Source organism: Eumetopias jubatus, unplaced genomic scaffold (assembly GCF_037043125.1).
Source record: "Eumetopias jubatus isolate StellerSeaLion01/CBP00866 unplaced genomic scaffold, mEumJub1_p1.0 scaffold_11, whole genome shotgun sequence".
Lineage (NCBI taxonomy): Eukaryota > Metazoa > Chordata > Mammalia > Carnivora > Otariidae > Eumetopias > Eumetopias jubatus.
The window spans coordinates 85,711,632-85,734,129 of NW_028274817.1; the positions used below are offsets into that span (position 1 = coordinate 85,711,632).

The 22,498-nt window shown below is 43.6% G+C and overlaps 1 protein-coding gene across 2 annotated transcripts in view; it reads left to right on the forward strand.

Moving 5' to 3' along the window:
- Positions 1 to 15,297, forward strand: part of ZNF182 (zinc finger protein 182) — a 28,559-nt gene extending 13,262 nt beyond the window's left edge. Inside the window, exons 4-6 of one of the 2 annotated variants that reach the window (XM_028113475.2) lie at positions 6,217 to 6,343; positions 6,650 to 6,742; positions 12,385 to 15,297. In XM_028113475.2, the coding sequence (XP_027969276.1) occupies positions 6,217 to 6,343; positions 6,650 to 6,742; positions 12,385 to 14,015 (1,851 nt within the window). In that variant the 3' untranslated portion in view covers positions 14,016 to 15,297. Of the gene's footprint in view, positions 1 to 6,216; positions 6,344 to 6,646; positions 6,743 to 12,384 lie in introns of both variants that reach the window. The other variant, XM_028113474.2, reaches the window with a different exon arrangement.
- Positions 15,298 to 22,498: the final 7,201 nt, after the last annotated feature.

The window sequence follows — 22,498 nt, forward strand, 5'->3', positions numbered from 1 at the left end:
TGCTTGATATGATTTCAGTCTTCCTAAATTTGTTAAGACTTGTTTTGTGATCTAACATGTGGTCCATCCTGGAGAGTGTTCCCTGAGCCCTCAAGAATATGTATTCTCCTGTTTTTGGATGGGGTGTTACGTATCTGTCTATTAGATCCATCTAGTGTAATGTATTTTAAGGCCAATGTTTTCTTACTGATTTTCTGTCTGGATGATCTATCCATTGATTTAAGTGAGAGGTTATCGTCCCCTACTATTACTGTATTGCTGTCTATTTCTCTATTTATTTCTGTTAATGTTTGTTATATGTATTTAGGCACCCCTATGTTCAGTGCATAGATATTTACAAATGTCATATCCTCTTGTTGGATAGACCCCTTTATCATTGTGTAGTACCCTTCTTTGTCTTTTGTTATGGTCTTTGTTTTAAAGTCTAATTTGTCTGATACAAGTATTGTTATATTGCTTTTTTTAAAAATACAAATTAGTGCCTTTTCTTCTTAGCTTAGAGAAGTCCCTTTAACATTTCTTGTAAGGCCAGTTTAGTGGTGATGAGCTCTGTTAGATTTTGCTTATCTGAAAAACTCTTACTCTCTCCTTCAATTCTGAATGGTAACCTTTGTGGGTTAGAGAATTCCTGGTTAGCAGTTTTTCCCTTTCAGCACTTTGAATATGTCATCCCACTCCCTTCTGGTCTGCAATGTTTCTGCTGAAAAATCTGATAGACTTCTCGGGTTTCTTTTGTACATAATACTTTGCTTTTCTCTTACTGCTTTTAAGATTTTCTCTGTATCCTTAACTTTAGCCATTGTAATTGTAATGTGTCTCGGTATGTTTTCCCTTGGGTTCATCTTATGTCGAACTCTTTGGGCTTCTTAAACCGGATGTCTGTATCCTTCTCCAGGTTAGGGAAGTTTTCAGCCATTATTTCTTCAAATAATTTTTCTGATCCTTTCTCTCTCCTACCTTCTGGAACTCTATAATGCAAATGTTATTCTGCTTAATGTTGTGCCAGTGGTCTCACAAGGTGTCCTTACTTTTTTAGTTCTTATTTTTTTCTTTGCTGCTCTTTCTGGATGTTTTCCATTGCTTCCCTGATTTGTGCTTCTATCTCATCTGTTCTGCTTTTGAACCCCTCAGGTGTGTTTTTCAGTTTAGTTATAACTTCTGTTTGGTACTTACATATTTTTTCTTTTTTTTTTCAAAAGACATTTATTTGAGAGAGTGTGTGCATGAGTTGGGGGGGAGGGGCCGAGGGAGAGAGAGAAGCAGGCTCCCCACTGAGCAGGGAACCCGACACAGGGCTCGATTCCAGGACCCTGAGATCATGACCTGAGCTGAAGGCAGACGTTTAACCTACTGAGCCCCCCAGGTACCCACATATTTTTTCTTTTTGTTGAAGTTCTTTGTTTTTGTTTTTTTTTTAAGATTTTATTTATTTATTTGTGACAGAGAACACGAGCAGAGGGAGAGGGAGAGAGAGAAGCAGACTCCCCACCGAGCAGGGAGCCCGACGCTCAATCCCAGGACCCTGAGATCATGACCTGAGCTGATGGCTGACGCTTAACCGACTGAGTCCCCCAGGCGTCCCCTCTTTTTGTTGAAGTTCTTATTGTGTTCATCCTTTCTTCTCCTGAGATCAGTGAACATCTTTACGACCATTACTTTGAATTCTTTATCGGGTAGGCTGCTAATCTCTATTTCATTAAGGTCTTTTCCTGAGGGTTTGCCTTCTTCTTTGGTTTGGAAAATATTCCTCTGTGTCCTCATTTTGCTTGTCTCTCTGTGTTTGTCTACATGTATTAGGTAAAACAGCTACCTCCCTCAGTCTTGAAGGAACAGTCTTGTGTAGGAAATGTTCCATGTGGCCCAAAAGTCTCCCTTGGCCCCCAGAGTCAGGCATTCTATGGTGTCCCTTGTGTGGGCTGCTTGTGCATGCTGGCTGTGATCGGACCACAGCTGCTGTGTGGGGAAGGCAGGGCTCAGGGCACTTGCCCGGCTCTTTTGTGGCTGGGCTGCTGCATGGGGAGAGTGGGATTCAAGCTGCTTGCCCTTCCACTGTGGCTTGGTCTCTGCATGGGGAGGGCAGGGCTCAGGGCACTTGCCCTGTATCCATTTGCAGCTTAGCCACTATGTGGGAAGGTGTGGATCAGGTCACTGACCGGGCCTGCTGGCATCTTGGCCACTGAGCAAGGCGAATGGGGCTTGGAATGTCCACCTGTCCTCCCTGTGGCTTGGACGCTGTGCAGGGTGCATGGGGTGCTAGCCCAGCCCGGTCATGGCATGGGGTGGGCAGAGCATGTCCTCTGGTGCTAGTAGGCACCAAAAATGGTGCCTGTTGGCTTCATCACCAGCAAATTAGGATGAGATTGCAAAAATGCTGTTGGCCAGCACATCCATCTCCAGATAAAGTCCTTGTAAGTTCCTGTCTCTGTGGCAGCTGCTTTAAAATTAGTGTGTGCTGGGCGCCGGGGGGCTCAGTCAGTTAAGTGTCTGCCTTCGGCTCAGGTCAGGATCCGGGGTCCTGGGATCGAGTCCGGCATCGGGCTTCTTGCTCAGCGGGGAGTCTGCTTCTCCTGCCTGCTGCTTCCCCTGCTTCTGCTCTCTTTCTCTCTGACAAATAAATATATAAAATCTTAAAAAAAAAATAACAACTAGACTTATGATTGATAACATTATACCAAGATATATCAGAGTTTTAGAAATTTAATAGAATTTCTGGGACACTTACATTTATATAAATATAACATATATTTGGGACACCTGGGTGGCTCAGTCGGTTGGGCATTTGCCTGCAACTCAGGTCATGATCCCGGGGTCCTGGGATCCAGCCCCGCATTGGGCTCCCTGCTCTGCGGGGAGTCTGCTTCTCCTTCTGCCTGCCGTTTCCCCTGCTTGTGCTCTCTTTTTCTCTGACAAATAAATAAGGAAAAAAAATTAGCGTCTCTCTCTTCTTTGTTGTCTAGGCACTTTTCAGTTTGTTGCTTCTGCACTGGATATCAGGGTGAGTGGGTTTCGCGCGAGAGCCCTTTTAAGAATGGGAGCTCTAGGGGCGTCTGCCTCCGGCTCAGGTCATGATCCCAGGGTCCTGGGATGGAGCCCCGCATGGAGCTCCCTGCTCCGCGGGAAGCCTGCTTCTCCCTCTCCCACTCCCCCTGCTTGTGTTCCCTCTCTCAGTGTATCTCTCTCTGTCAAATAAATAAAATCTTAAAAAAAAAAAAACAAAAGAATGGGAACTCTATGTTCCCTACATTCTATGATTCTCCTGGTCTTGATCCCCATTGATTTTCAAAACCAAACATTTTGTGGGCTTTCTGGTGCGGGCCCCCAGGGTCAGAGGTTGCTGATGTGGGACACAGTCCTTTTACTCTTTGAGTAGAGTTCCATATTTTTGTGACCTCTTCCAGTTGTGGGGGGTCACCACTCGTGGGGTCCCACAGGAGGTTCTGTCACTGCCTCTCCTGCCTTCTCGTTGTGTCTCTTTGCCTTTTGTTGTGGAGGCGCTACTGTTCCATCTAGTTCTCAGGTCCTTTTTGGAGGAAAGTTATTCTATATAGAGCTGTAAGTTTGTTTTGTCCATGGAAGGAGGTGATTTCCTGGTCTTCCCACAGGGCCGTCTCGAACTCCCATTGTGGTTTTAATTTGCAATTTCTTCATGACTAAGATGTTAAATATCTTTCCATGTGCTTATTTTTCATTTGTATATCTTCTTTGGTTTAATATCTTTCTTTTGCCTTTTTTTTTTTTTTTAGTTTTGAGAGTTCTTTATATAGTCTCAGTACAATTTTTTTTTTTTTTTGCCAGAATGTGATTTGTAAATATTTTCTTTCATTCTGTGGCTTTTTCTTCTCTTAAGACGGTCTTTTGAATTTTGCTGTCCCATCTAAGAAATACTTGACTAACCGAAGGTTAAAAGATTTTCTCCTGTGTGTGTGTGTGTTTAAGTAGGCTCCACACCCAGCGTGGAGCCCAGCACACAGGGCTTGACCTTATGACCCTGAGATCAAGACCTGAGCTGAGATCAAGAGTTGGACGCTTAACTGACTGAGCCACCCAGGCGCCCCTCCTGTATTTTCTTCTAGAAATTTTATAGGTTTAGATTTTACATTTAGGTCTGCGATCTGTTTTGAGGTTTGAGTTTTATACATGTGGGAGGTATTTGCTGGAGTTGTTTTTGCATATGTAGATCCAATTGTTCCAGCATCGTTTGTTGACATGGGAACTCCCATTTTCCCTTGAACTGCCTTTGTACTTTTGGCGAAAGTAATTTTCAAGTATAAAGGTCAAGATTAGAACAGGGCGAGGACCTCGGAACCCCCACTCTTGCCCTCTCTTTGTGTTGTTGAGGGACATCTGCATTTTTTCCACAATTTAGTTTTAGAAGTAGTGCTTCTGTGAACATCCTGTACTTGTTTTCTAGAGCATATATGCATGATTTTCTTTAAGCTGTGTACCTAGAAGTAGAATTGCTGCGTCATAATGTATGCAAATCATTAACTTTAGTAAACACTGTCAATTTCCCCAAGCGACTCTGCCAGTATATATTCCTGCTAAGTGTGAGAGTTCTCATTTCACCACAATCTTATGATATTTTAGTCTGCTTCATTATAACCTTTTTAGTGGGGGCATAGGAGTGTCTCAGCATGGCTTAAATTTTCATTTACCTGAGTGCTGATTGGTACATTTTCTTATACTCATAGGCCATTTGGGTTTTGTTTTTAGTGAAGTACATATTCACATCTCTTCTCTGTTTTTTGGTGTTGTTTGTGTGTTTCTTATTGATTTGCAGGGGTTTTATATTTTCCAGATAAGATCCCTTTATCACTTTTGATTGTTGCAGATAATCTCCCCATTTAAGGCTTGCCTTTTTACTGTTCTACTTTTATTTTTTTGTTTTTATTAAATTCCAGTTAGTTAAGATACAGTGTATTACTAGTTTCAGGCATACAATAGAGTGACTCAACACTTGGCGTACAACACCCGCTGCTCATCACAAGTGCTCTCCTTAAAACCATCACCTGTTTCACTCATCCCCCCACCCCCCCCCCCCCCCGGTAACCAGCAGTTTGGTCCCTGTAGTCAAGAGTCTGTTTCTTGGCTTGCCTCTCTCGCTCTTTTGTTTTCCTCTTTCCTCATTCATTTTGTTTTTTAAATTCCACATACGAGTGAAATCATATGGTATTTATTTTTCTTTGACAGACTTATTCCACTTAGCATAATACTTTCTAGCTCCATCCACGTTGCAAATGGCAAGATTTCATTCTTTGTTATGGCGGAATACTAGTCCATTGTAGATCTAGACCGCATCTTCTTTATCCATTCATCAGTCGATGGACATTTGGGCTCTTTCCATAATTTGGCTATTGTTGATAATGCTGCAGTAAACATCGGGGTGCATGTACCCCTTCAAATCAGTATCTTTGAATCCTTTGGGTAAATAGTAGTGCAGTTGCTGGATTGTAGGGTAGCTCTATTTTACAGTTTCTGAGGAACCTCCATACTGTTTCCCAGAGTGGCTGTACCAGTTTGCATTCCCACCGCCCTTTCTCCACATCCTCGCCAACACCTGTTGTTTCTTGTGTTGTTGATTTTAGCCATTCTGACAGGTGTGAGGTGGTAACTCTCTCATTGTGGTTTTGATTTGTATTTCCCTGACTGTTGTATTTTTTATAAATCTTTTCCTTCATGAGTAGTGCTTTTCACATCTTATTTTAGAATTCTTTCCCTACACCAAGACTATGAAAACATTTTCCTGTACTGTTTTCTAGGCACCTTATTGTGTTATCTTTCACATTAGATTTACAATTTCTCTGTAGCTCATTTTTGTGTGTGGTGAGTTAGTGGCTAAATTCTACCCCCTATGGATATCCAGTAATCCATCCACATTTATTTGAAAAGATCATCCTCTCCCCACTGCCTCGCAGTGTCAACTTTGTCATAACTCAGGTGTCCATATGGCATTTGGATTCTCTTTTTAGTCCTACTGGACTATTTGTCTATCCTTGTGCAAATACCACATTGTCTTACATATATTCTGTACACTTATGGAATATTCCATGTACTTGATGGAATAGTTTTTCTGCCATGGTTTGTGATTTTCCAACAAGGTAGGCATCCTGTATTAAGTCATCATCACGAACTGGGAACCCAATCAGCAGTTCCCTACATTTCATCCTCATCACCGAGTGGTCAGTATTTTAGAGTAAAAGGAATGTGCAATTACAGGGACTCGTGACATTCGGGGATGTGGTTGTGGATTTCACCCCAGAGGAGTGGCAGTACCTGAACCCTCCACAGAAGACTCTGTACAGAGAAGTGATGCTGGAGACCTACGGCAACCTGGTCTCTGTGGGTAAGAATGGCTTCCTCAGGTAATTTTGCTGCTTGTGATTATTGTGTCTGATAGAGGGCCTTTCCTTTCTCGGTTTGGAAAACTTGTAAGGTCTCTGAACTGCTTGAAAAGTTGGACATTGAGTTCCAGGGATTGAAGTTTCCTGACAGGGTGTTTGTGAACTCAAAACCCAGGTGAAATGGTTCGACTTGACCATTGGACCACTGTGTCAAGTGATCGGTCTCTCATGCTGCCCCAGACCCCACTGCCCTCTTTCTCAGAGGCTCTGAAGATCCAGGACGTATCACTGTCATTTCTCATTAGCAGGGCCGCAGGTGACCAAACCAGACCTCATCCTCAAATTGGAGGTAGAAGAGCCATGCCCAGCAGAAACAAAAATCTCCTTTTGGAGCTTTCCAGGTGAGTGGGATGGACTCAGACGACAGGGACAGGAGGTGCCAGCTTGTCAGCCACGGGTGAGGACCTCTGAAAGGGCTTTCAGGAATGTCTGGAGAAAGGTTGTGACCCTTTGATCTTGTTGGACAGGGACATGAATACCTCAGACATAAGACTGACACCCCTCGCCCTTGTCCCACACCCACCAGACCACTCCCCTTAAGTTGGTGCTCACCCAGAAGTTTCTGCATAGCTCCTTTTCCCGGTGGATAAGTGTCTTGTAAGTGCCAGTCCCCGCTTACGCCCTGCCACTTCTCCCATTCTCACTTCACTGCTTTATCTGAAGCCAGGCCCACCTGAGTCACAGGCCATAGGCACTACTGCTCTAATTCCATATTGGATTACCTGTTTCCATTCAGTTTAGATATTTCGATGAGATTTGCTCTCCTAAAACATCTTGATTATCTTTGTTTAAAAGTAGCTTTTTTGAGATAGAATTCAGACCATAAACTTTGCTCTTTTTGAAGTATACAAATTCAGTGATTTTTAGTATATTCACCAAGTTATGAAACCATCACCATTATCTAATTCTAGAACATTGTTATCACCCCAGAAAGAAACCCATACCCTTTACCAGTCAGTCTCCATCCCTTGGCAACCACTTTCTGCCTCTATGGTTTTTTGTTTTTTTTAAAGATGATTTTTTTTTAAAGATTTTATTTATTCATTTGAGACACAGAGATAGAGAGAGAGCATGAGCAGGGAGAGAGGCAGAGGGAAAGGGAGAAGCAGGCTCCCCGCTGAGCCAGGAGCCCGATGTGTGGGGCTCGATCCCAGGACCCTGGGATCATGACCTGAGCCGAAGGCAGACGCTCAACCATCTGAGCCACCCAGGCGCCCCTCTTGCCTCTATGGTGTTGCCTATTCTGGAGATTTCATGTAAATGGAACCATACAAAATGTGGCCTTTCATGTCTGGTTTCTTACACTTGGCATGATTTCAAGGTTCATTCATGGTGTAGCATGTATCAGGACTTCATTCCTTTTTCTAATGGAATGATATCTGCTGTCTGGATACACCACTTTTTCAGCCATTTATCTGTTGATGGGTGTTTAGGTCGATCTCACTTTTTGGCCATTATAAAGCTGCTATGAACATTCATGTAGAATGTTTTATGGAGGTGAAGGTTTTAATTCCTTTTGAGTGTGGACATAGGAGTGGAATTGTTGGACCACATGTTTAACATTTTGTGGAACTGCCAAATGATGAATATCCCATTTTCAAAAATTTTTACCCAGTGTTTTAACATTCACAGAGGATTCTTTGCCTGAATCAATTTATAAGATGGTTGGAAGAAGGGGGAATTTTCTCTCACTCCTTCTCCATTTATAAGTTGGCACTCTTCTCTTGCCCCATCCCATTAATGAATTAATTTTAGTATCAGTATGGACTCAGATTGTTATTTTTCAGTGTGTTAGAATGCATTAATGTCTTCTGTCATTATTCATTTTGATGTTCAAATTGTCCTCAATTTGTCCAGGAGGAGTCCCTTCGGGCTGGCTCCTCCATCTCTTAACATGACTCCATCATTCTTTGAGCACTTTCTAGCACAAAAATACATTCCAGGTTCACACTGTACTTTCCCTGTTTCAGACCTAGAATCAGCAGCTTCTCTAAGGATTTTTGATTCCTTTTAATGGGGAATGGTACTGAGAAATCAGGGTCTGGGTGCTGAGTGTTCTCATAGCTACTTGGATTCTTGTTTCTCATAACCTACAAATGATTCCCAGCTATCTTTCCCCCCCTTTTATTTTTTTTAAGTAACTGGTTAATTTGTCTTTTAGTTTCCCATGTTCTGGACTTTGCTAAGTACCCTATGGTATTTAACATATTCCTCTGTCCTTTATTTTTTTCTTGTAAATTGGTGGTTAGATTTTGAAGTTTGATCAGATTCAGGGTTTTATTTTTTTCTTTTAGCAAGTTTACTTCCTAGCTGCTATGACATCCTTTCATCAGGAGGCATGCAGTGCATGGTTGTCTGTTATAGTTATGAGTTCTCGGTGATTATTGCTTGTATGCACTAATGTTTGCAAAATGGTGAATTCTCTCGTGCCTTGTTGATAAGCTGGAATACTTCTGTAAAGAGGATTGCCTCTCATCTGTTATTTGCTTATATGTTAGTTCCAGGAATTCCATTTCAGTTATGTGTGTTTGCCCATTTGTTTACCACTTTTAAAAATGAGTTGGTTTTGTAGCATCAAAAGTTGACTAATATTTTTTTAATATCAGGATCTTGTGTTTTAATCAAACATTGCCTTATCCTCATTATGAATCAAACTGCTCTATCTCTGGTGAGCAGAAACCCCTTCAGATTGGCTCCTGAGTCTTTGGTAGCTTTGCTTTCTGGTGTTACAAGATGTTCCAGGCTCATTTTACATAGTTCCCATTTCTGGCCTGGAATCAGCCATTTTTCCAAGGAACCCTGTTTTGTTTTTTTGGTGTTTTTTTTTTTTTTTTTGTGGTAATAGTGTTTTGAGACCACAATTAGGATGTTAGGGAATTGTTTCTAGGCTTTTTAAAAATTGACAGAGCTAGGAACCATGTAAAAACGATTTTTTAAAAGATTTTATTGGAGCGAGAGTGTGTGTGCACGAGCAGGGGGAGGGGCAGAGGGACAAATAGACTCCCTGCTGAGCGGGGAAGCCTAATGCAGGGCTTGATGCGTGACCTGAGCCAAAGGCAGACGCTCAACTGACTGAGCCACCCAGGTGCCCCGTAAAAAAATTTTTTTTTTAAGATTTTATTTGACAGAGACACAGCGAGAGAGGGAACACAAGCAGGGGGAGTGGGAGAGGGAGAAGCAGGCTTCCAGCCGAGCACAGAGCCCGATGCAGGGCTCGATCCCAGGACCCTGGGATCCTGACCTGAGCCGAAGGCAGACAAAGACTGAGCCACCCAGGCGCCCCCCCGTAAAAAAGATTTTTAAGAGAAAATATATCATGTATTCAAATTGATACTTCCCCTTCATTTAAAAAATTGGTATTTCCAAATCAAATTCTGGGCTTAAAGGTTTTTGTTAATCTTACATCTGATGGTAATATTGTTATTATTCTGAGACTGCTGTCGATAGTGGTTTGAATCAATTGAGGTAATCATGTTGGTGCCATTGAGAATCAAGACTTTTCAGCAGTGGTTGTTTGGAAATACAGATGAGGGTATATTATTATTATGGAATCCTTTTAAATTCAGTTTTGCTTTATGAATATATAAAACACTTACTTGGTTCCAAAGTCGAATCTAGAAAACAAGGTATATTTAAAGAAGTTCAGTTTCTTTCCCTTCATTTCACTCTCTTCCTTCCTTCTGTAGGTAACCATTTATTAAAATTTAAAGGTATATTCTTCCCTTGTTTGCATGATGGGTCTATATAAATAGGTATTCATATTTCTTTCCTTAGAAAAATGGTAGCCTACTATGTACAGTTTTATTCACCTTTTTTCACTTAATGGTCAAGAGCATGTTAAATATATTGAGTTATTTTTTATAGTAGTGTAGTGGCTCTTAACCAGATTATTGTAGTAGTAGCATCAGTTGTTCTAGTAAACAGTTGAAAGTACTTCCTGTGTGTCATGCATGCCCCGTTAGAAGTCGTTTAATCCCTGTTAACATATTTAGGTGGGCACTATTATAATTCCTGTTTCCAGGTGGGAAGTAAAATACAAATAGATTAGGTAAGTTGCTGAGGTCACAAGTGAATGGTTGAGCCAGGATTTGATCCTGGGCTAGAGAGCTTATGGCCCTAACCATGCCGCTTCTTACCACCTAACGATGTCCAGATTTAGTAGATGCTTGGTGGAACTTAGGTGGTCCCAGCAGATGTATTTTGTAAAAACTTTTTCTGTGATTCTGATATTCATGCCTAAGAACTAGTTTTTTTGCTAATGATATTAAGGATGTCATAGGAACATGGTCCATTTTAAAATTCAGTATTAATATTGTAAATGTTACCACTATTAAATCTGAGTGGTAGTATGAGTGGTTTTTGTACTCTTTCATCTTTTCTGTACATTTTTTTCACACAAAATTTTAGGAAAAGGTGAAAAGTAAACTATGAAGATGATTAAAACTCAGTATATATGCAAAAAGTATTTACCATATTTTATTGACTTCAAGATCCAATTGATTTTAATACATACCACTAAGAAAAATTGCCACCAATTGATGACATGCCATTGATTATAAGTTACATCTCGATTCAGAAGTGTGTTAAAATGTGAAATAATATGCATCTTGCAGTTGATGAAATATGGTATATTTAAGGCAAAGCTTTGCAACTTTAAACTGTCTAAATGAGTGGTATCGATAACTACTTTAGAAATTAACAAAAAGTTATACAGGAAGATCAGAATAAGCTTCTTTGAAATGAAAAGACTGAATTGCTTCTTGAAAGTTACCTAGATTTTGAATATAGCAAAATATGGGAGACTAGGCTATGTGGGTGATAGAACATAAGGAAGGGTTTGGCATCAATACATAGTTTTTTCTTTAAATTTTTTATTTTGTTAATCACCATACATCATTAGTTTTTGATGTAGTGTCCCATGATTCATTGTGCATAACACGCAGCGCTCCACGCAGAACGTGGCTTCCCTAATACCCATCACCAGGCTAACCCATCCCCCAACCCCCTCCCCTCTAGAACCCTCAGTTTTTCAGAGTCCATCGTCTCTCATGGTTTGTCTCCCCCTCCAGTTTCCCCCCCCTTCATTCTTCCTTTTTCTTAACATTATAAATTTTGCACGATTTGTTTTAGAGGTACAGATCTGTGATTCAACAGTCTTGCACAATTCACAGCACTCACCATAGCACATACCCTCCCCAGTGTCTATCACCCAGCCACCCCATCCCTCCCACCCCCCACCACTCCAGCAACCCTCAGTTTGTTTCCTGAGATTAAGAATTCCTCATATCAGTGAGGTCATATGATACATGTCTTTCTCTGATTGACTTATTTCACTCAGCATAACACCCTCCAGTTCATCCACGTCGTTGCAAATGGCAAGATGTCATTCCTTTTGATGGCTGCATAATATTCCATTGTGTATATATACCACATCTTCTTTATCCATTCATCTGTCGAATACAGTCATAGTTTTTAGCGAAAATAGTGTAGACAGGAGAAGGTGGTGTTGAAGAACTGTGAATGCAAGCTTGGATGAATCCAGATTGGGGAAAGATCTTTGAGTTTTTCTTTGTTTTTGTAAGGTTATTCTAGATCTTTCTCTGATTCACTAAGAATGTGGATTCAGGATTGTAAAATTTGAGCCCACTAATCACACTGTTGCATTTCTACTTAGTTAGAAATAGTATAAGTCATGTACACTTAGGAGTTCATATGACAAATGAAGATAAAGGTTGATAAGGTCCCCGGAGTTGACGGAAATCAGAGATGATGTAAACGTAGATGTAAGACTGAGGTGTCAGGGTAACAAAAAGCCTAGCAGGTGGGAGTTTAGTAAAAGAACAGGATTTGACGGTCAAGATCCTCTCTAGGAGCTCAGATAAAATGAGATAATAGTATCAGCTTTCATATGGTAGGGCATTTTTAAAGAAGGTTCATTATATAATGTTAAGTTACAAAAATGGTTTATTGTACTTCCTTCTAGAAGCAGCCTGTCAAATTGATGAACAGATTGAGAGACAGCACCAGGATGACCAAGATAGGTATCTGTTGATGCAAGCTGGATTCCCTGACAAGAAAGCACTTATCACCAAGACTGGACATGACTATAATAAATTTGGAAATGCACTTCCTCTGAATACAAACCTTGTTGCTTCAATACAAAGGTCCCATAAACATGAGCCATTTGGAAATATGGTAGATGGTTTAGACTTATTTACCAGAAGCTCTGTAGGAAAGAAACATGATAATGGATGTGCAAAATTATTCTTCCATACGGAGTATGAGAAAACAACTCCTGGAGTAAAGCCCCACGGATATAAAGAGTGCGGGAAGGCCCTCAGGCGGAAGAAAGGGCTTAGTCTACAAGAGAGAATTAAAAATGGAGAGAAACCCTTCGAATGCACTGCGTGTAGGAAAACCTTCAGCAAGAAGTCACACCTCATTGTACATTGGAGAACTCATACGGGAGAGAAACCCTTTGGATGTACTGAATGTGGAAAAGCCTTTAGCCAAAAATCTCAGCTCATTATACACTTGAGAAGTCATACAGGAGAGCGACCCTTTGAGTGTCCAGAATGTGGAAAAGCCTTCAGAGAGAAGTCAACCGTCATCATACATTACAGGACTCATACAGGAGAGAAACCTTATGAATGTAATGAATGTGGAAAAGCCTTCACTCAGAAGTCAAACCTCATTGTCCATCAGAAAACCCACACGGGCGAGAAAACTTACGAATGCACTAAATGTGGGGAATCTTTCATACAGAAGCTTGATCTAATTATACATCATAGTACTCATACAGGAAAGAAACCCCATGAATGTAATGAGTGTAAGAAAACTTTCAGTGATAAGTCAACTCTCATTATACATCAAAGAACTCATACAGGGGAGAAACCTCATAAATGTACCGAATGTGGGAAGTCTTTCAATGAGAAGTCAACCCTCATAGTGCATCAGCGAACTCATACAGGAGAGAAACCCTATGAATGTGATGTGTGTGGGAAAACCTTCACCCAGAAATCAAACCTTGGCGTACATCAGCGAACTCATTCAGGAGAGAAACCTTTTGAATGTAATGAATGTGAGAAAGCATTCTCTCAGAAATCCTATCTCATGCTCCACCAGAGGGGTCATACAGGAGAGAAGCCCTATGAATGCAGTGAATGTGAAAAAGCATTTTCCCAGAAATCATACCTCATCATACATCAAAGAACTCATACGGAAGAAAAACCCTATAAATGTAACGAATGTGGCAAAGCCTTCAGAGAAAAGTCCAAGCTCATTATACATCAGAGAATTCACACAGGAGAGAAACCCTACGAATGTCCCGTATGTTGGAAAGCTTTTAGCCAAAAGTCCCAGCTCATAATACATCAGCGAACACACACAGGAGAGAAACCCTACGCATGCTCTGAGTGTGGCAAAGCCTTCAGAGAAAAATCCACATTCACTGTACACCAGAGAACTCATACCGGAGAGAAACCCTATAAGTGTGCAGAGTGTGGGAAGGCCTTTACCCAAAAATCAAACCTGATTGTACATCAGAGAACACACACGGGAAAGAAGGCCCACGGGAAGGGCCACAGCCGGAAGTCAAAGCTCATTGCACATTAGAGAGTAGATCAAGGGTGCCCGTCAACGTTCACGGAGGGAAAGTTTTGTCCGTTTAATTAACATTTGAAAAGTACGTTCTGATTTCTGGTTTAAATATGGGGAGTAAAAGTCAGTCTCTTCATCTCAGTCTTCGCCCAAACACTACAGGGAGCAAAAGCGGAAGTGTAATCTCTGTATCTGACACGAGGAGATAGCGGAAACCCTGATGAGCGCACTGCCGGAGGCAGAGGGGATCGAGCGCCAGGGCAGGAGGTTTCGAAGCGAACGCTCAAGGCTGCACACGTGGGGCCGCACTGGCGAGGACTCTTAGTTGAGGTTCAGGATATCCCCCGAGTGCAAGGCCAACTACATCCACCGCAGTAACAGAGGGCATTGGCAGGTGGGAGGGAGGATGTCTCCCAGACCCATTTGGGGTCTGAGGAGATACCGGCAGAGGCCTCTACAAGGAATCGCTCAGACAAGCCATATTTGTAGAAAGTAGTCTGCACTCATGAGAGGAGCACTCGACGGGCTGGGGCAAGAGAAGGGAGTGTTCCTTGTGAAGAACCCGACAGCTGCCCCGGTTTACGGACTCTGGAGAAGTCAAATCTAAAAGAAATACCAAATGGGGGAAAAAAACCAGTTGTAGGAAAAACTCTTTATCTGCCTAGAATGTGGCCCCCATTTCTTACCCCACGTGAACCTCCAGGAAACAGCAAGTCCAGGAAAAACTCTTATTCAAATAAAAATGATTCCAAAGTAATGAAAACCACAAAGGCAGTGGCTTTGGAGCCCACAATTCTACTTCTAGGAATGTATATACTCATGCATGTACAAAATGAACACACAGAGATACTCACTGGCGCACTGTTTGTGAAAACCAAAGGTTGTAAGCTGTCCAGATGACGGGTCTGGATCCTGAAATCCTGGTATGTTCCTACAGCAAACCTCCTAGGTAGACAAAACGAAAGAGAACTTGGACATCATGTGTGTAGTGATGTGGGACATCTCCAACATACATTATTAGGTGCAAAAAGCAAGGTGCAGGATAGCGAGTACAATACGCTAACATTCGCATATAAAAAGAACGAATTGCAAGTACATGATTGAGCATATATGTATAAGCTGTCTCTGGGAAGATACACGAAAGCTGAGAACCCTGATTACCTCTGGGAAAGGGCAGGGGACGTGGGTGGCTGGGGGACTGGAATTGGGAGACAACTGTATGTCCTTCCATAACTTTTCGAAAATTGTGCTCTGTGGCTGTACTACCTTTTCAATAAATAAAACATTTTAAAATGAATGTTTTGCTCCATTGCTGTGATAATGAAGTTAGATTCTAGATACAGGATTTCCTAACATTCAAGACACAGATGTTCAATGTGGAGTTTAATGTTTTGAGTGAATGATAAATAGAATCATCTGTCAGAACAAACTGATATCCAGCCGGTTCCAAAGGCACATAGGCCTTGCTTTCCTGAGGGTGCCAAATAAGGTGATTCTTAGGTCATCTGGGACATCACATAAACCTGAAATAACTGAGACTGGAATACATTTCTTAATTTAGTGTGCACTGTGACCTCTGAAAGTATCCTGTAATAAAGCCCACTGTTGTCTTTCCATATTTTAACAAAATGATTTACATTACTTCATTTTGTGCTTGTGGGTATGCGAATTTTTATTGTTAAGGGATAAAAGCGTGAATACCCAGGCAAATTGGGCAGCTCGCCCCCTAGGTCACACTACTGCCGGTGATCTGTCGAGAGCCACGGCCCGAATGGACACAGCCAAAGACCAGGTAGCAGCACGTCTGCCCCAGAGTAAGAGGCCCCACTATGTGACCATATTTGTGGCCCTCGTGATTCTGTAGCTTTTCCCTGGGACTAGATCTCTGGTGGAACTGGGGAACCCAAGCTGTGTAAAACCGGGGCAGGGTCAGTGTTTGGATTTAACAGAACAGGTGAGTGAGTCAGACCTCTGAGACCCTTCCTGTCTCCTGCCGGGCCTTGTTTTTCCCCTAAATTATCCTACAAGAAAATGAGGTGTGGGCTCACTTTTTATGAGCTATGTAAGTCAGGTCACACTGAGTGCCTCTCCAGGGAGAAGGAAGCTTGGGGAAGAAATGTCGGGCTAAAGGACTTGCTTCTGGGACAGCCTGCTGAGAGGATGCCCAAAGGCACCAGAAATGAAGCATTTCCTCTTCCTGCCAATAAAGAATATCCCTGGGGGTTTCAGGACCGTCAAAGGTCAGCCTGAAGGGCAGTGTGGACAGCAGTCAGATCTCGCCATTTCAGGTTGATTGTGGACACCGGCTTCCTCGGACACAGATGGCAGTCTGATGGGCCATGTGTGTGAGTGGAAGTGAGTGAGGCATGGACCACGGCGGGGAAAGGGTGGGGGTTGAACAGCAGGATGTGGACGAATGGACCAGAATCAGGGGAAAATAGATGAGGGTAATGAAGGGCCGAGTCGGGGGAGGTGGGGGGAGATGGGGGGTGCAGAATGAGGGCGAACAGGGAAGAGTAGGGAAAAAGGGTAAATAGCCAGTGGGGGCAGTTGCTGGAGAAGAAAGGGTAGAAGTCAATGGGAGTAATGCTGGGGAAAGTGGAAGTGAGTAGTTGGAGTGAATGGGCAGAGAGTGCATGTTGGAAATGTGGATGGAGCACAGTAAGTTGGGATGTGAAGCATTGTGGGAATGACAGTGGTGAATGGGGTGGACAGTAAAGAACAGACAAGTGGCAAAATGTGGCAGAGCACTAGCAGGTGTGAAGGGGAAGAGTACGGGTTGACGTGGGACAGACCTCTGGATCTGGGGAGTGAAGGGTGCTCTGTGGAGTTGGGCTGGAGAGTCTTGGGTTTCAGGGATGCAGGATCCCATGGTATCAGCAATGAGGGTTTGGTGAGGACTGAGTGGAGGAGGTGGTCATGGGTTTCTGCATAAAGAGGAGCTGGCCCGAGGACCTCATGGTGACTAGAGGTATATGGGAATGGGAAGAACCCATGCTTGGGACACAGTGCTCAACGAATGTCCCATGTCCCACGTCCTTATTTGTATATCCTGGGAGAGGGAGAGGCCCCACCACAAGTGTAACCCTGATACCACCCCCAGATCAGCTCTGCTGTGCCCATAGGCCAGCCCTGAGTCCTGTCCCCCATTATTTATGCCAGTTATTTGTCGTCTTGCTTTAGCTAAAACCTCTAAAATGATATACATAATGATGGCTCTTCAACCTGTTTCCCAGGACCCCTCGAGACTACCCTCGGATCCCTAAGATCAGCCCTGTGACCCTTGATTGGCCCCATGACCACCCAGATCAGCACTGGACCCGCAGTATTGTAACCAAATACTTCCTATTGTCTTCCTTAGGAAAAATCTCCAAACTGTGAATTGGGATCCCTTCTCACTTCCTCCGTTGGGAATGGTTACCATGAGAAATTCCCTTGATTGAATGATGGACTCCAGTCTGCTACCAGGCAAGCTGTCCCAGAGGTCTCAGAATAGGAAGGCTCACAGACCAAAATAAAAATGCTCCAGTCGTGTGGCTTACTGTCACTTAAAAAACACAAGATCCATGTATTTAAAAACCCACCAAGAAGCAAACGGAAAGAGATGGCTAAGTTAACATTTAAAATAGGGGGCAAACAGGGTGAAGGACCACATTTCCTGACTGCTTTGTTATGTCATGTTCATACACCCTTATCTCTGTTCTCACTCTGTGTCTCTCGCATCAGCCTCGCTGATGATGAGGACCAGAGTTGAAGTTTAAACAAGGGGCCGATCAGACTGAGGATGCCCAGGGCCAAGGACATCCCCTTGCTTGCCTCCACTGTAGCTCACCAGTTAGCTTCCTGCACGGTCCTGGGTTTTATCAATAGAACCATCCCGAGTGTCACCAACTGGTGGTGAATTTAAGTAAAATGTAGCTGTTGGTTTGGGTGGTAGGGTACCTTATGATCTAGTCTTTGTGTTCCTTTCTGTCTTTAAGTACCGCTCTTGTTTGTTCCATCATATATTCCATTTATTCTATTAATCTTGAGCGTATCCCATCACCTACTAACTTACCTGCTAACTATATTTAACACATCTTACGAATTCTGCCGGTGCCTTCAAAGCGCTTTGCTTACTCATTATCTATACTTCACGCCTTATGCGTTTTGATACATCTCAAGCTCCTCGCTTATTATCTGTGCTTAACACTTAGGAGTTTCCTCCATCACATTTGTTTTCCTGTTCTCTAGAGGACAGGCAATAAGAGAAAAATCAAAGGGAGTTCTTTGAAAAGGTTAATAAATGTGAGAAACCCCAGACTGATCAAGAAAAAGGGAAAACACAAATTTTCAAATTAGGAGTGATACAGTGGACTTCACTACAGATTTTATAAACATTAAACAAATTAGGGAATTATGAAAAAAACCTTATGCCAATAAAGTCGACAATTAAGCCAATGTAATTAACGAGAAGGGGATCTCACACGATTCAGCACCCATTCAGAATATAAATTCTTCGCAAACTAGGAAGAGGAGAGAACTTCCTTAGTCTGATAAAGGGTGTATTAAAAAAGAAAAACTGGTGACAGTAAAAACTTTCCTCGTGAGACTCGGAAGGAGGACTGGGATGCCTGCGGTACTGGAGGACTTAGTGATAGACAGAGAGAAAAGAATGACTGGAAAGGAATAAAGCCCCCAATTTTTACAGATGACATTACACAGAAAAATCCAAAAGCATCTGTAAATGAATTGTTAGACTTCAGTGAATTTTGCAAGGCTGCTAAATATAAGCTAGAACACAAATTGTTTTTCTTTCTACTGACAACAACTAGAAGACAAACACCATAGCTTCAATTTGGGGGGGGGGGGTGTGTGCAGAGAAGAACAAATAATGGATAGGGCCAGGGAATGGAGATCCCTGAAAGGAGGAGTTTACATGTGGGTGGGGTGGAATTTGACTGGGAGACACAGAAAACAGCTTAAAGCTTCTCACAAGGAGGAGAGAAGAAAGCAGAAGAAACAAAGGTCACGAAGTTAAGGACGGATCTATAAATGTCTGAATGCATAAGAAAAGGGATTGATGACAACTGGAGGGTTGGAAAATTCAAAGGCCAGGGAAAGGGAGAATGACTTAGAAGGGCTTGTTCCAGCTGAAAGGCAGGGATGAGATCTTGAGGAAAAGGAAGGCAGGCGTGGTTCTTTCTCAAAGCTAAGCAAAGAATATTGGGGTGGGGGGAGCACACACGGGAATGTGGAGAGGTCATTTAATCTGAGGAGCTCACGCCCATGTCCTATAATCACCAGAGGCCTACCTCCTCTCTTTTCAGGAAGACCAAAGATATGTCGTTCATACGTCAAGTCTCTCACCAGATAAAACCTTCCATCCACCATCCCCAATCTTCCTAGTTCTCACTCACCTATGCCATGTTAGATTTTTCTGCCATCCAGTGGTTCCTTCGATAGCTCAGTCGGTAGAGCAGAGGACTGTAGATTTTTCTGCCATCCAAGACTCTCAAACGTGAAGATCAGGTCTGGTTTGGTAACTTGATCAATTGTAAGAGGACATGATTCAGGATTTAAGGCACCTGCTTGGGCTTGGGGGGGTCTCTGAAGACCGAGAAAGGGGTAGCTTCATGGACTACATAACAAAGCTGCCCAAATTATATCTTGGCAAAGTCTGGCCATTTCCCTTGGGAGGCGAGAGACTATTTCCAGGGTCCAAAAGGGATAAGGAATCTTTCCTGAACATTTTCAGCACTCTACAGGCAAGGAGCTCCTATACGTCTTTTTGTCACCCAGGGATGATTTTGGTTTGCCAGCCGGCCCCTGTACATGGAAGGTAAGGAGAGATCAAAGAAAGAGGCAGACTGTTCCAAATTGGTATGTGGCAAGCTTAATAGGCAAGGGAACTTACTTATGAGGCTTGTCTTGGGTAGCTACAAGATGAGCAGATCTTCACACCTGCTGGCCGGCATCTTAAAAGTATACAGAGGCCTTAAGTAGGTTCAGTCACATACCCCAGCCAGATGGTCTCAACAACACATTACTCTCTGAAGTCTGCATCCTTGAACATGGCTCCCACCGTGAGAATGGTGGACAGAGTATACATTCCAAGGACAGGAGAGGGCGTGAGGAGCCTCTCATTGCCTGGGTCCAGCTCACGGATGAACTGGAAGTCACGTCCTCTCGCTGACCTCCTCCAACACCCCAGCCCTTGCGATTGGTTCTTACAATCTTACACATGTCCCTCTTCTGCAATGGGCCCTGATCAGCCAGCAAGAGGTTTCGATAGCATGGAAGCGGCTCCTCTGGAGGCAGACCCCCACAGCAACAGATTCAGATGATAATTCCCAAAGTAAGCAACAGTTTTCTTCCCCCAAAAACCCCATGACCCAAACCACTGGTTTATTAATTCCTATGTGCTGGGGATTGGATCACTCAAGACGTTCACTTGGGGCCTCATGTGATTTAATAAGGATGATACATTAGCAGACTCATCAGGTATGAACACACAACGTTCTGTTTGCAAGGCAGTAATAATATCCAAGGCCATCCTGTTTTGGAGGACAGTTCTGCTCATCAGAGACATTTCAGTGTTCAATACAAGGAAGGGTCTGCTGGCTATCATTTTGTTGGGTGAATTAGTAAGGTTTCTGTGGGTGCGGTAACACCCTCCAGGCCAATGGAGGGGACAAAGATGGTGGCCAGATGATCATACCGGTGGAAAAGAAAATGTGCCCACCTGGCCTCAAGGAAAGGGAGACTGGAAGCCTTAGGAACTTGACCAGGTTGTGCATGCCATATATTTGGCTGGTGGAGGCAGTACTGTCAGACGTGAGAATGACCAGGGACAGGACTTCCTCCTCCCTTCTTTCAATGGTGCATGTTCCATTCCAGGCATAGGGCATTTCAACGGGTCCAGCTTGCAGTGGGACAATGGCATCCCAGTGGAGACTGAGTAGCTCCCCCTCACCAGGGGTGTGATGTAACTCACCCATCCTGGTGAAATGCCCCATTGCAAATTCCAGCAGATAATGTCTTCCCCAGGTATGTTCTCAGTAGCACAGCACGTTGATCCATGGTGACAGGACAATGGCCATCTCCTGTGACTTCCATATCATCATAGTGTTGGGTATCTCAGCAGTGGCCCCTGGTCTGGCATAGGGGGCAACAGGCCCTACTGGTTGATCATTCAAATGTATTAAAGGCCGCAACAGGGCGCCTGGGTGCCTCAGTCAGTTGGGCGTCTGCCTTTGGCTCAGGTCATGATCCTGGGGTCCTGGGATCGGGTTCTGCATCGGGCTCCTCTGCCTGCCACTCTTCCTGCTTGTGCTCTTTCTGTCTCACTGACAAATAAATCAATCTTAAAAAAAAAAAAAAAGGCTATAACACCTGGCCGAGGTGGGTTTACCTGTTAGTAATTTAATCTGCTGCTTTAATATTCCATTATTCCTTTCTATCAACCCTGCTGCTTTGTTCAATGCCATGTTCTTTTGCCCAGTCTTGCACATTATGACCTTTGAACTGTGACCCCCAATCACTGTCTAGTCAGTGAGGGTATCTGTACATGGTACGCAGCTTCTTAATCCCCTAATGGTGGCAGCCTGGTTTGCACAGTGATTGGGGAAAGCTTGGGTCAGGCCAGACACAGTGTCCATACAAACCGAGGCATATATAGAACCCTGACTCAAGAGGGAGGCGGGGGCCAGTATCATCAGTTTGCCGATCTCTCACCAGCTGGGAACTCCCGTGGATGTTCCGACTCCATCAGCAGCTGTGTGGGCACTGTTTAGAACACACAGGACATGCTGTCACTGCATTAACCAAGTCACTGCATTTCAAGGGCAATATACTATCCCACACAGGTGCTATGGGGGCCACTCCTCCTATGCACCTAATCTGTTGTATCTACTGAAGGATCTGTTGCTAGGGCTTGTACCCACGCTGGGAAGAAACTACCTGGTTGCCAGGGGGTGTCAGTGCCTTACGACCTAGGATGTAGAAGACAGAGAAGACTGCCTCAGGTTCTCGAACGTGCACCCAAATGCTTTTCCACCTATCCTGACCCCAAGAGGGTTACTCATGATCATCCACCACTCAGCTTCCCCGTGTCCAAGCCACGGGGTTGATCCCTTTAGAACCGCCCACCTGTCAGTGCAAAGGGTTAGCAGCTGGGGCTCAGGAGTGATCACCAGCCAAACTGCTCTGAGTTCAGCTTTATGGCTCCTGTGGCTTGTTCCTGTTTCTAGGCATCAACGGGAATTGCCCCCGCTCCCACTCTACGGGCTGCAGGTGGCCACAGGAATAGGGGCAGGGGCATTTGGAGGATCTACATACTCTAAAGGACCTAGGGGCCCCCGTACTTCTGGAGACAGTGGGCTGACAGGGTGCGCTTCTGTTGCCAATAGGCACGGGACTTCTTCAAAGTGGGGGTTTGAACCATGGCAGAGGTGGGTAGATGGAATGTACTCTCAACCCGCCCTTTGATAAGGAGGGAAGTTCTTTCCATGATGTGT